Source organism: Eptesicus fuscus, chromosome 1 (assembly GCF_027574615.1).
Source record: "Eptesicus fuscus isolate TK198812 chromosome 1, DD_ASM_mEF_20220401, whole genome shotgun sequence".
Lineage (NCBI taxonomy): Eukaryota > Metazoa > Chordata > Mammalia > Chiroptera > Vespertilionidae > Eptesicus > Eptesicus fuscus.
In genome coordinates this window covers 15,726,798-15,740,647 of record NC_072473.1, presented here as the reverse complement: position 1 = coordinate 15,740,647, position 13,850 = coordinate 15,726,798, and the positions used below count along the sequence as shown (strand labels likewise).

At 56.3% G+C, this 13,850-nt stretch overlaps 1 protein-coding gene across 1 annotated transcript; it reads left to right on the top strand.

Moving 5' to 3' along the window:
- Positions 1-1,724: 1,724 nt before the first annotated feature.
- On the top strand, positions 1,725-12,417 carry ARX (aristaless related homeobox). Its single transcript, XM_054715696.1, has 5 exons — positions 1,725-1,920; positions 3,527-4,382; positions 6,996-7,041; positions 9,731-10,059; positions 12,177-12,417. Exons 1-5 carry the CDS (start codon positions 1,725-1,727, stop codon positions 12,415-12,417), a joined length of 1,668 nt encoding a protein of 555 aa, XP_054571671.1.
- The last annotated feature ends 1,433 nt before the right edge of the window (positions 12,418-13,850 follow it).

The window sequence follows — 13,850 nt, the reverse complement described above, 5'->3', positions numbered from 1 at the left end:
CATCCTTTTCCGCTCGCCTTTAACAGCAGGAGTAAGATCAGCATTAGTATTTACACTGTCAATGTGCCTGTTTCCAACGTTCATCGCCCTCAAGTAGTGGCTTGAATGCTCCTGCCTAGCCAGTCCGCACTGCCTGCCATCCACCCACCAGCATCCGAGAGTTATGCAGATGTTTATGGCTGAAAAAAACCATCCCAGTTATGCACCCTTGTATTTTAAAATACCGTCTGAAAGTGATTCAAGTATAATCCTTTGTAAAAGCGCTTTTCTCTTTGACACATTGGAGGGGTTGAGAGAGGAAAACCCGGCATGGATTCCTCCTCCCCGGCCCCTCTCCCAACCCAAATCCTCGGCCCCCTCGCCCCCTGCCAGCATCGGGGAGTCCCTGGCTGTCCCCTGGGTCCTGCACCCAGGCCAGGAGGACGTCCGTGCCAGCCCCTCGCCCGGGGCTCGGCCCAACTTCAATCCGAGTTGGATCTTAAGTTCTCCACGCTGGACGCGCAGGAAGCTGCTTGGGAAGAAACACACGGTCCCCCAGGCTGACTCTCTCACCTTTGCCTCTGGGAGCCCGGCCAAGGGAAGTCAGAACGGTAGGCGCTTAGATTTGGTTGAAGCGAACTTGGGTCCCTCCCAGGCCGGAGCGCTCGCTGGGTCCCCTGCAGTTTCTGCTCCGCCGCGGTGTGAGAGCGTCCAGCCTCAAGACACCAGCCTAACTGATGAAGAGAACGTGTTGGGGGGTGGGGAGGGAAACGAGTTCGAGGAGAGGAGGGGGACTCCCAAACCTGTCCCCAGCCGCCCCTCCTCGCAGCTGACACTCTCCCGTCCCTTTCTGTCCTGTAGGTAAGGCCTTGCGCTTTGTCTTTAAGGGGACTTTTTCCGGAGTTGAAGATGGAGATGAGAGAGGTTCGAGGACGCTACCAAGAAGCAGGCAACTAACTGCCGGGTTCTGGGTGAAGACACAAGAGAAAACTGAACGCGCCCAACCGCAGATGTTGGCTTGGCGCCGTCACCCTGGCACCTCGGAGGCCCGTCCGACCTCAAGAGGATAGCGACAGAACGCCACTGAGGTCAAGGCGCTGTCCTGGAAGCGCAGTATGGCTTTGAAGAAAAGTGCCAAGTCGGTCTGAACGCGAACCTCAAGGTCTCGCTTCCAGGGAGCGAGGGCCTCCGGTGGGTAGAAGGGGCCCAAGTAGCACCCACGGGTCTGACATCCAAATAAGCTGGAGCTTCAGGCCAGCCCTAAAGGGTTAACGGAGGAGCTGCAAGAAGAGGATGCAGAACTTTGAAAGTTGTTCATTAAAAACAAAAAAAGAGAAAGAAAATTAACTAGGTAGTGCCCACGGCTCCCCCCCCCCGCCCCCGCCTTTCCGGAATCCAGTCCGGGCTTTGCGCTCATCCCACAGAAGGGCCGCAGCCAGGCCTCTGGTGAGAGCCAATCAGAGGGCGCCTCTGAGCACGTGGAGGAGAGAGACTCCAGAGCTCCGCTCCCCGGGCTCACTACACTTGTTACTGCCTGTCCTGAGCACGGAGAGGGCGAGCTCTGGCCACCGGCAGGGCAGGAGCCGGCAGCCAACAACTAAGGGAGGCAGAGAGACACAGAGATCGCAATAATATCCATTATAACCCCCATCTCCCCCGAGCCCCCAACACACACCCATCCATCCCACCCGCCGGGAGAAGCAGAGAGCGGCCCGCTTTCTGCGCCCAAGGAAAAAGCCCCAGCCATGAGCAATCAGTACCAGGAGGAGGGCTGCTCCGAGAGGCCCGAGTGCAAAAGTAAATCTCCAACTTTGCTCTCCTCCTACTGCATCGAAAGCATCCTGGGCCGGAGGAGCCCGTGCAAAATGCGGCTGCTGGGAGCAGCGCAGAGCTTGCCCGCCCCGCTGGCTAGCCGCGCCGACCAGGAAAAGGCCTTGCAAGGTAAGGCTGCGCCCGCCAGGCACCTGCAAAGGGCTGTGGGCACTGGTTTGGATGTTAGATGATGGGGTTCAGGGCCCTGGGGTGGTCAAGATGGAGACGGAGGAAAGAGAGGGAACAACTTTGAGGCCTGGCGTCTCAAAGCTTCACCAGGGGCTCCCTCCCTCCCTCTCTGCTTCCAGAAAAAGCAGAGGCCAAGCTTCTCTTTGGGGGCCCTTAGGTTCTTGGCGTTGGTTCTTAGGTCGTTTAATTGCCCCCTTTGGTGGCCTTGGGGGTGTTCGGAAGAGGCGCGGCAGGTGCTGGGTGGACCCTTGTAACAACTTGGTGAAGACAAGAACCCCAAAATCTGAGAGAGGGGGGGGGGTGTCCAGGCAGACTGAGTCTTGGCCTTTCCTCTTTGGAAGATTTCTTTAAACGTGGCACTTTGCTTTTATTTTTTTAAACATTGTATGTTAAACCCAATCTTTGCAAAACAGCTCCCAGGGATTCCCCAAATGCTACTTACTGTATTTGAAATGTATGAAATGTGCAGCTTCTGGATGCTATTTTTTCTCTGCTATGTTATTTTTAAAAATAGAGTTGAGATGTTTAAAAGGTTTTGTTTTTTTCTAAATTTAAAAATTCCATAACAACTGTCGTTTTGCTCCGACTCTGTTATGCTCAAGTTTCGCCTTGAGCTGGCTGCAGAGGTGTCACAGGGAAAGAATTGTTGATTTCTTCTTAAACCCGAAAACCAGCCGTCCAGCCACATGGAAGACTGGAGCGGATGGTGGGGCTGAGAAGGGGCCATTTAAAATAAGACTGACTTTTTCCTTTTCTTTTTTTTAGCCTGCTGTGGCACCGGTGCCAGGCACTTCCTCGAGGGGAAGGGGCAGCCTTGCCTGTTGCACCCCCCCCTTCTATCCCCACTCCAGCCCTTCTGAGCCTATTTTCGCCAGGACAGTTTTTCTTGGCCTTTCGGGGCAAGGAGCCCCCGTCCCGCTTGGGCTGCTGACTGCTGGGGCGCAGCCCGGGCTCAGGGCCGCTCCCCTTAGGGGTCCCCCTCGGGCCAGCGCCCCTCTGGCCATCCAAGGCCCCTAGGGCCGAGCAGCAGGCATTGTTAGTGCGCAAAGCTTTCAGGGAGACAATCTTTTTTTTTTTTTTAAGTTGTTGAATGTTTTTAGATTCGCCCTGCCCTGAAATGGGAAGGGGGAAAAGTGAGAAAGAGGACAAGGGAAAGAAAAATAAATGAAGGAGAGAGGTGGTGGTGGGTGGGAACGCACAAAAAGAGAAAGGAAGGAATGGGAAGAAGATTAAGATAAGCAAAGAAAGGGAGCAACTGTGGGAGGAAGAGAGAGAAATGGAAGGAAGGAAATAAAAGGACGGACAGAAGGGAAGGAAAGAAGGGAGGGACGGAGGAAAGAGAAGGGAAAAAGAGAAAGATGCAAAGAAAAAGGAAAAGCTAGAAAAGTGGGGAAGGAGGTGAGGGGATAGAAGTCTGGTGACACGAGGGGGCAGGCAGAGGTGGGTACGCCGGGCCCAGGGAGCAGGGGCGGGCCGCCCGGCAGCGGCTCTGTCCCAGACGCCGGCCGGCCCGGCTGGCCCGCTGACCGCTTTCCCTTGCCCGCAGGCTCCCCCAAGGGCAGCAGCACCCCGTTTGAGGCCGAGCTGCACCTGCCGCCCAAGCTGCGGCGCCTGTACGGCCCCGGCGGGGGCCGCCTCCTCCAGGGAGCCGCGGCGGCGGCGGCGGCGGCGGCCGCGGGGGCCACCGCGGGTCCGCGGGGGGAGGCCCCTCCGCCACCGCCACCAACGGCGCGTCCGGACGGCGCGGGGGCCGCCGCGGCCGCCGCCGCTGTCGCCGCCGCGGCCTGGGACACGCTCAAGATCAGCCAGGCGCCGCAGGTGAGCATCAGCCGCAGCAAGTCGTACCGTGAGAACGGGGCGCCCTTCGTGCCGCCACCGCCCGCGCTGGACGAGCTGGGCGGCCCGGGGGGCGCCGCGCACCCGGACGAGCGCCTCGGCGCAGCCGGCGGCCCCGGCGCTAACCCGGCGGCGGGTGGTGGCGCGGGCGCCGAGGAGGACGAGGAGGAGCTGCTGGAAGACGACGAGGACGAGGACGAGGAAGAGGAGCTGCTGGAGGACGACGAGGAGGAGCTGCTGGAGGACGATGCCCGCGCGCTGCTCAAGGAGCCCCGACGCTGCGCCGTGGCCGCCACCAGCGCGGTGGCCGCCGCCGCCGCCGCCGCCGCCGCCACGGTGGCCACCGAGGGCGGGGAGCTGTCACCCAAGGAGGAGCTGCTGCTGCACCCGGAGGACGCCGAGGGCAAGGACGGCGAGGACAGCGTGTGCCTGTCTGCGGGCAGCGACTCCGAGGAGGGGCTGCTGAAGCGCAAACAGCGGCGCTACCGCACCACGTTCACCAGTTACCAGCTGGAGGAGCTGGAGCGGGCCTTTCAGAAGACGCACTACCCAGACGTCTTCACCAGGTACGCGCGCGGGGCGGGCCGGCGGCCGCGGCTGGAGGGCGCCGACGGGCTCCGGAGGAGAGAGGCAGGCGGGCAGGGGCCCCCACCCCGAGCTCGGGGCGAGGACTTCGCTCCTGCGCTCGACTCCGGCGCCATCCCCGCGCACCCACCCCTGCTCACCGGGAACTTCCCCGCCTCCTCTCCCCAGCCCCTACTCCGGACTTGAAGTTCAGCCTGGGACGATTTCTTTCCTTCCCAAGGAGGGTCTATCCAGTTTCAATTTTTTTTTCCCCCCCAAGCACAAGTTTTAGAGAGAAAGAAAAGCCCTCTCCAAAGGGCGCCTGAACCTGCCGCCTGGGAGAGGCGAGTTCCCGGCCGCACAGAACGCGGAGGCCCAGGGCGCAGCGACCCGACCCGGGTTCCAGGCGACGCGCAGGAAGCTCTGCGGCTCCTCGTCGCCGGGGCAGAGCAGGGGCTATTTTTGGTCGCTGCGTGGGCGCTAGATCCCCCCCCCCCTTCCCTCAGGCTGATGCCCCAGGAGCCGGGTGGGTATCGGTTACGCTGTTCGCAGTGAAGCTGGAGCCGGCGCCTGCGGAGGCCTTTCAGAAGCCCCGAGTTCTGTGGTGTGAGGACTCCTGAGAGAACCGAAGGAAGTCCTAACCACGGAGGTGTCTGTGCAGCTCTCTCCCCTCTCCCCCCATCACATTAACCCGGCGTTCGTTTCCTGAATTACGGGTTTACAGCCTGGCCAGCCTTAGATGGAACAGCTAGGGGGGATTTTTCTGTTTGATGGGTGGCCAACCCAATCCGGGTATTCCGCGTGGTTCCGCTGCCCTCCGAGCCCACCCGAGTGTGCGTGTCCCGTGTGCGTGTGCGTGTGCGTGTGTGTGTGTGTGTGTTTTGGAAAAAAGCCGGTGAGATTACTGGGCCCCTGGCCCCCATTTCTTCATCCGACCTGGGGTGCCAGTCCAGCTGGGACCTTCCTCCCCCACCCCAAGGCCAAGGTCTCGGGCTCCGGCGAGGAGCCAGGGTTAGGGCAAACTTCTCCAGCGGGGAGGGAGAAGGAGAGGTGCCTGCCTGCCTGCCACGGGGCTCCTTAAGCTCGGGCAGCTCTTTCGCAGGAGACGTGTGCAGCTTTTCAATGTGCATTTTGGAAGCGGAAAGCTGCCCGCCCCTTTGAACCGAAGGAGCAACTGCTGCTTAGGCCAACTCCAAAGGGCAGTTGCTCTGGCAATTAATTGCCAAACGCTCTCCTAACCCGAAACAGAAAAAAAAGAAATGGATTGGATGCTGGGCAAAGGTATGAGATTTGGTCATCTCTTGAGCTAAACTTGGTCCTGCCCTAGGTCTTCCAGGCCTTCATTATCATTAAACATATATGTATCCGTGTGTGCTGTCCAATAGCTAAGGAGCAGACGGCTTTTTGCATTTATCGCACGTGGATTGCAAAAGAAGAAAATGATGTGGTGTCACTTGGCATCCGGGTCTGCCCTCCTTTAGCTTCTCCAAGGGGAACCAGAGCCAGAGATGGGGGAGGGGGGGCCGCTCCTCACCACCACCCCACTTCTACCTCTTTTGGACCCAGCGGTTAGTTAGAGCCCTTGGGTTCTTGCTGGGCACCAGCCAGGAGTGCGGTTTTCATTTGCTGGCGCCCCCCAAAGCAGGGGGCGGCCAGAAGCGCTTAGGGAACCGGCTTTCTCCGGGGTCCTGAAGTTTCGGGTGTGGACTGGGGGCTTGGCAGTGCAACCCGGGTCTCTGGCTGGGGCAGCCCCCCGCTCTTTCGTATTAGCTAGTATTAGCTATCGGGGAGCCAATTATTCTGGGCGCGCTCATATTTTCGGTAAACAGGTCTTAAGCCTTTTTACAGCATCTTAATGGTTTCCTATTTGCCTTAATTGTCGCAGTAATAACGGCAATGACGGGGTAGGGTTTCAGTTAAATTGACTTCCCCTGAGATGGGCAGGGTTTGTAGTGGGCACTGGAGTCAGGAGGTGCGCAGAATTTGGTTTAATCGAAAAATTACCCCACTGAACTCTTAATAAGCTTAACATATCTCCAGAGGGTAATGGGGAGTATGACCTAAGGGGGTGAGGAAGGGAGGGAGGGAGGGGGGAGAGGGATGGAGGGAAAAGCAGAGAGAGAGAGAGAGAGAGAGAGAGAGAGAGAGAGAGAGAGAGAGAAATTTTTTTAAGAGGGCATAAACATTTTTAAAAATTGAGTGCCGAGTTCTCCCATTTACTAGTACTATTAGGACAAAACGTGATATAAGCACCGAGTGTGTGTGTGTGTGTGTGTGTGTGTGTGTGTGTGTGTGTGTGTGTGTTGTCTAACTTTGTCTTAAGAGACAGTGAGAGAGACTCCGAGTGCCCAGTTCTCCTGACTTACGGACTCAGGAAGCTACCCTTGTCACCCTTGAATGTAATATGATGTAATACATACTATCCCGTATCTGGCCGTGTTGTTGCATTTTTAATGTTCTCAATCAGACAGTAGGCACTCCGGTGTCCACGGGATGGTGATGCCCACGTGTTTGGGGGTGAGAGCAAGCAGCCGGGGGAGCCCTGCCAGCAGGGAAAGGAGACTGAGCGGCGCTGGAGTTGGCAGTGACCTCCTGTCTGTGTTGCTTTCTTACAGGGAGGAACTGGCCATGAGGCTGGACTTGACTGAGGCCCGAGTCCAGGTGAGCTGCTCCCAAGACAGGGAGGAAGTGGGGTGGGGGGAGATGGACTGGGGGGAGGAATGGGAAGGGGATAGATTGAAGGAATTGGGGGGAGTGGAGACCCCTTTATTAAAGGAAGAGAAGCGGAATCAGAAAAAAGAGACCTCAACCTTCATCCACGCACCGAAAGATATTAGAATCTGAAGGCCTGGGAGGGGGCAGGGGAAGGTTTCTGGGTTTGGGAGCCTTGAAGAAGAAAAGGGGTTTCAGGGTCACTGAGGCTGAAGTTCAGGGGCCCCCGCAGGAACCAATCCTTGGACTGCCTTCTCCTGATTGAAATAATGGGATGGAGCATGGATTTGGTTGTTAGACAAATCCGCTCAGCTCCAAGCAGGTATTTGGCTGCGATTAAGTCTCCGGATTGGGCTTCATAAAAGCCCACTTAGTGCTAGAACAAACAGGGCCATTTGAAGGCAAAATGCTGTTTGATTTCCCCTCTGCCCACACAAGGAGCTGGCTAATGCTATTTGATTTCCCATTTTTTATAGCAATGAGCCCACATTGATCTAATAGGGAGTGAGTGCAATGCTATTAAAGGTGTTTGCAGCCCCATACCAGAGTGCATTTCCGAACCCAGGCCTCATAACCAAAGAGACGATCAACACTGCGCAGCCCGATGGCCAACAGAAAACAGATGTCCCTGAGCTGGGAGCTGAGTGAATCACTTTACAGTCAAAATCGAGCGCTGATAAAGCACAATAAATTCCATATGGCTCATTTAATACACAACAGCTTCTTGCATTAGAGGGCTAATGATGAGGCCTGCCCCCCTCCCTTCTGTTGACACATTTCTCCATTGTCAAACAGAGATGTGACAGCAACTCCGCATTTTCAGCTCAGGGGACCGAGTCGTGGGAAAGTTAAATAACTTTTAAAAAGAAAGCGACTGCCCCCCTCCCCTTCTCCTCTGTCCCTATTCACGGGAGAAGATGTAATTAAGTGAATATGAATTATTAGAGTCCTTTCGTTTACCTTTGGGGGGCCTCAGAGGTATTAATTCAATAATGAGGAATTGCAGGGGGACATCTTGATAATTGCAGCTGAGCCGGGAGAGACAATCCGTCTGTAAAAGGTTTCCATGTCCTTTGAGGGCATTCTATCCCGCTGCCCCCCTCCCTGACTCCTTTCACTGCCCTGAGGAGTGGCGGATATTCTCGTCTAGACAGATTTGGATACACAAAAGCTGCCCACCCAGCTTGGTCCCATCTAGTCTTACCTTTTCAAGCCTCTGAATTTCCACACCAGTCTGTTTCTGCAATTCACAACTAGATTATTTGAAGGCGGTGGAATGTTATGGATGGGTCCCTTTTCAGCAGAATTTTTTAAGTAATCAACTGATTTGGAGTCGGGATTTTTCTTGCCCCGGGTGGCTGTCTAGAAGCCAAGCCGAGCTTAGCTGCTCGCGCTAGTAACCACAGCCCCCAGTGTGTCTATTTGAAAGGCACGGATGTCTTTGAAACATTTTTACAACATATTCCTCTGGGATCATTTACATTATATTTTAATATAACTCTGTATAGCCTGGAGTTCATTCTGAATTTTTAGACTTGTGTGCAGGCATAAAGCCAGCCCTAAAAATATTAATGCCTTCAGGGGAGAAGGAACATATATCTCGGCTGTGGGTGTGATGAGCAGGTCACATACAAATCATTTCAGGCTCCGGGAGTTATTTTCAGACTGTGGTAGCTGCCACACCTCAGGTAACGGTCTCTACTAAGACTGCTTTCTATTAACAATTAGGAAGACACCTCCCCCAAGCCTACACCTATCTTATTTAAATAAACTATTTAAACCACACACACACACACCCCCCCAGAAATGAAGGACCTGTTCGCTCCAAAGATGTGGGAAAAAGTAGAAAGTCGACAGCTATCCTGATTTCTGGGTGTCCAGGTAGTGCTGCATCCCTGGCGCCACCAGTCAGTGCCTGCCTGGGCAGAACCAGGCCCTGGCACAGCCCTGCAGGTGGCAGGCTGCTGCGTGCCCCGTATTCCATTTCATGGGAACCAGACCCCCAAATGGATGCTTGTTCCGGAATTACTGTGGGCATGTCTTCCCTTCCAGCCCCTTCCAAACCTCAGAGCCCAACCCAGGACTCTAGGTGTTCAATAGACACGTTTGGATAGAATAAACGAACCGCCTCCCCATCCCCTTTTCAGAATAGAGCGGGGATTTTGCCAGCTGCTGGGTAAAGCTGAAGTAGGTGAAAATAGCTGATGTGCAGCAAAAAAAAAGCTGATACGCCTTCGCCACTCTGGCTGTGAGCTTTCACCCGTCTCCTTTCACTCCTTCCTCATAGCAGCCTTAGGAGTACCGTTTTATGACCCCATTTTACAGATTAGAAAACTGAGGTTAAGGGAGGTCGAAGTGACCTGTCTAAAGATGCACAGCAAGCAACTACGCAGACTTTTAAACCTTGCTTTCCCCATCTCTAAACACACCCAACAACTTTCCTTCAACGTGGAAGGAACTAGATTCCTTGAAATATCCACTGGAAAGGGTTTGGTTGGCTCAGGTTTCCTGCTGGCTTTAAGCTTGGGCTCCTTTGCACCACCCGTCGGGGGCCCCAGAAGTGTCCTTGAACAACCTGAGGCTGGAGAGGGAAAGGAGGGAGGGGAGCCGCACTGAACCGGGCTCTCTACGCTTGCAGGTCTGGTTCCAGAACCGTCGGGCGAAGTGGCGCAAGCGGGAGAAGGCGGGCGCGCAGACCCACCCTCCGGGGCTGCCCTTCCCCGGGCCACTGTCGGCCACCCACCCGCTCAGCCCCTACCTAGACGCCAGCCCCTTCCCTCCGCACCACCCCGCGCTCGACTCGGCCTGGACAGCCGCCGCCGCCGCGGCCGCCGCCGCCTTCCCGAGCCTGCCCCCGCCTCCGGGCTCGGCCAGCCTGCCGCCCAGCGGGGCGCCGCTGGGCCTGAGCACTTTCCTCGGAGCCGCTGTGTTCCGGCACCCAGCCTTCATCAGCCCTGCGTTCGGCAGGTAACACGCCGTCTCGGGGTGTCTGTCTGTCTGTCTGTCTGTCTCCCCCCCCCACACACATACAAGCACACACGATCTGGGATCAGGGAGGAGACCCGGGACAGGCAGAGACACATCTTCTCTCTCTGGCCTAACCTAAAAGATTTGGCCAAAGAAAAGCATCTCTGATTTTGCCTCAAACTGTGGATCTGGAAGGGAATGACTTCTGAGGCTGAGCGGTAAAGAGGAGGGCGGTGGCAGGAACAACAACCAGGACAATGTTGAGTGTTCGGTGAAAGCTGTAAAAATACCATTTCAAGACAGCGCAGGCCATAGGGGGGGTGTGTGCGCAAGTGTACAGGTGTAAGCTGCTGGGCCGGGATGGCTGCAAGTTTTGCAAAAATCCTTCCTCGTGCCCTCAAGTCTGGCAGTCAGAGGAACGCAGCCCTGGTCTCCACGGGAGACCTGGGGACACGGCTCCTCTGGGTGCAAAGAATTCTTTCCTCTTCCCCGGACTCTATCCTCCTAGTCACTCAAGTGACCCACTGCCGAGCGTACCCTGTGTGTGCAATCCCCAACCCCCATGGGGCAGAAGACAACGAAATAAAAGAAACAGTTCATCGTATGTTAGAACTCCCTCTCTTTAAATGAACATCAAATGATGGAATAAAAAGTCTGTATAATCACACAGACAAAGAAACAATGGAGGGATGTATTAAGTTGGAAAGTGCAGTGAAAATAAAACGGATGCAGCGTCAACGACCTGTCTTTGGGAGAACAAAGAAATAATAGATTTATCCAACTGTGCAGCCACGTCACAAAAATCATCTTAGAGAAATGTTCAAAAACCAATCAAATAAATAGCGAGTGCATTGCAGTGTAGTGACTCAGTTTACCCCCCGTGGAACCAGGGCACGTTGCGCCCCCTCCAGGCCACACTTGATTTCTTTATGGGAAAAGATTTAAGTCCTGTGTTCCTCGCCCCGCTCCCCACCCTTTTCCTTTCTGACAACAAGCGACTTGTTAAAGCCTGCACACCGCGGCTGGGTACCGAGCTGCGAGGTCCCGAGAGCTAGAAAAGGGGTGCACTGGGCCGGGTATGAGGGGTTGAGAGGCAGGAGGCTCTCCTCCAGCTCTAGTGGGTTCATATCTAATCCTGGAAATCCCTAGTTGGCCCTACAGGGGCGGGGAGCCAGAGCCCTGGGGAGAAGCAGGGGGCGGGGTGGGTAGGGGTGGTGGTGTCTCCTGGCCAGGGGCTGTTCACGGCCTCGCGGCCAGAACCCAGGTGCTGAGTTGCTGTGCAAAGCAGGTGGCGCACAGAGCAATCCTGGTGCTGCCTGGAGGTGGTGGCACGGAGTAGGGTTGCAGGCTTGGATGTCTCCGTGCACCGCGTGCGTGACGGTGGGGGGTCCAGAGGCTCTCTGGGGCAAGGGAAGGCGGTGGGAAAAGGGTGTCGCCGTGCCAGGACGCAGGGCCTCTGGCAGGTCATAGCCTTCTGTCCATGGGCAATCAACAGGCGGGCGCCTCTACCTGGACCTCGCGATCATTGGCCTGGCACTGGCAGCTCAGCCTGTTGGCCGGAAGGTCGGCAAACGGGGCTGGATTTTCCAGGGCCAAAGAAGTCCGGGCAGATAAGGCGCCCTAGACTCTAGGGCCTAGAGAGAGTCCCAAAGCCTGCAGAGCAGGTCTTGAGCAGTTTTGATTCTTCCTCCCCCGACCCCGCTTCCTTTTTCTCTTTGTCTCTCCTGGCAAATAGTATTACAGGCGATTGGAGCTGCGGGTCTGGGGAATACAAACCCCTTCTTAAGCGAAAGCACAGAACCCGTGCAATGGGGCAGTGGGGTTTTGGGCCGCGGGACCTCTCTCCCGTCCGGCTTTGGCCTCTCCAGGACTATCTGGCCTTTTGATCTTTTTTTCCTCCGTCCGCTCCCGGCCCTAGTAAAGCCCTCTCGCGGCGCCCAGCTTCCCGCCCGCGCCCCCACCTACTCCCCAGCCCGCGCGGCCCATCCTGGGCCTGCGCCTCCGCCCCCCTGCGGCGGCGGCGCCCCTCTGCTTCCCGATCAGAGGCACCGGGGCGGGAGGCGCCGCCCTCGGCTCCCGAGGCGAGGCCGTGACCGCGCTGTTTGCTCTCCCCGCAGGCTCTTTTCCACCATGGCCCCCCTGACCAGCGCGTCGACCGCAGCCGCGCTCCTGAGACAGCCCGCTCCGGCCGTGGAGGGCGCGGTGGCATCGGGCGCGCTGGCCGACCCCGCCACGGCGGCCGCAGACAGACGCGCCTCTAGCATAGCCGCGCTCAGGCTCAAGGCCAAGGAGCACGCGGCGCAGCTCACGCAGCTCAACATCCTGCCGGGCACCAGCACGGGCAAGGAGGTGTGCTAAAGGCTGCCGCGCCCCCGCGAGTCCCGGGCGCGCCCCCGAAGGTCACCTCACTCAGCACCACTCAAGACCAAATGGAAACAGAGGACCAGCACACTCCCGAGAGGCCACTGAGGGAGCGCAGCCGCTTTCGCAGCCGCCTGGACGCGGGGCGAGGCGGCCCTCGGCGCTACCGGACGTGGCACCTCCTCGGCTGGCTGTCCACTCCTCCCCTGTCTCTGTCCTCACCCCTCCCCCCCCCGCTCCGCCCCCGCCGCCCCGTCCCTACTCCTGCCAACCTTGCTCCAACTCGGACGTCCACTCTCTCCCATTCTTACTTTACTGAAAAGATGGGGAGGTTTTCTCCCCGAGACGCCTGGTATCGAAGTTAAAAATTTAAAAAGCCCATCCTCTCTTCCTCCCGACATCCCACTTAGCTTTTTTTTTTTTTTTTTTAAATAGCATTTTGGCGCTCTAAGTTGATCTCCCCTGCGTGGGCCCCCGGCATGAAGCCAGGGCCTGGGAAGCGAATGCGAATCTGTAAGATAGCTAACAGTGCACTTAATGGAAAGGGGCGTCTTGTTCTTGTTCTCTTCTTTATCATACACCAACCAAGGTTTTTATATCAAACCAAAGGGAAATACTCTGCTAGAATATGGACTGTTGAAGTCACCAACTGTGATTATTGATTCTGTACATACCATTGTTATTAAAAAAAAAAAAAGAACAGAGCTTTGTATATTTGAAATGTTATAACGCAATTGCACTCAGCGTGGTATGGTAAAACTTTGTCCTCCTGTAGATTCTTACTGTGTTGTAGATACGGTAGGGTTCCTAGACAAATATTTATGTACTCAATCAAGCCCTTTATTTAACTTATTAACGGTAGAGGCTTCCGAAACCTTCAAGATAAAGACAATGGTACAGTACTTTTGTGTAACGTGTAATTGTTATCACTTTTCCTTGCTATCTAGTGGAGAAGTGTCACGCTCAAAATAAAAAAAAATTATATGTTTAACAAAAGGAAGTGTGAATGCTCTGTGCAGGCACTGAGGGGACAGGAGAAGGGGGACCCCCCCCCCCCAGAGGCCAGGGCTGGGCGCCCCAGCATTCCCGGGATTTATCTGCACTCCCGTTTTCCTGGCAGGTCCCTGGTGTGAATCTGATCCTCACGGGCATCCGGGCTTCCTGCAAAGGCTGCTTCTCTGCTCCCTGGGGTCCGGGGGGGCCCCCCGGAGGCTCCGGGGTGGGTGGGTGCAAGGTAGGCGTTGTTGATGGCGGAGACAAATTTGAAGTGAGGGGGAGTCTCGGCTCTCAAGTCGAAGGGAGCTCTTCGTGGAAAGTGCCACGCAGCAAGGAAGGGCTCCGTCCCAGATGACAGGTAACGGCTGGAAACCAAGGCGCTGGCTTCCAAGGGGGCGGGCGTGGCGGGCTCCTAGGTACACAGTACACTCTCA

Bases quoted from the DNA above. Each gene is read 5' to 3' on its own strand.
- ARX (XM_054715696.1), top strand. From the start codon at position 1,725: ATGAGCAATCAGTACCAGGAGGAGGGCTGCTCCGAGAGGCCCGAGTGC. The intron at 1,921-3,526 runs GTAAGGCTGCGC...CCTTGCCCGCAG, and splicing joins CCAGGAAAAGGCCTTGCAAG to GCTCCCCCAAGGGCAGCAGC. The intron at 7,042-9,730 runs GTGAGCTGCTCC...CTACGCTTGCAG, and splicing joins TGACTGAGGCCCGAGTCCAG to GTCTGGTTCCAGAACCGTCG.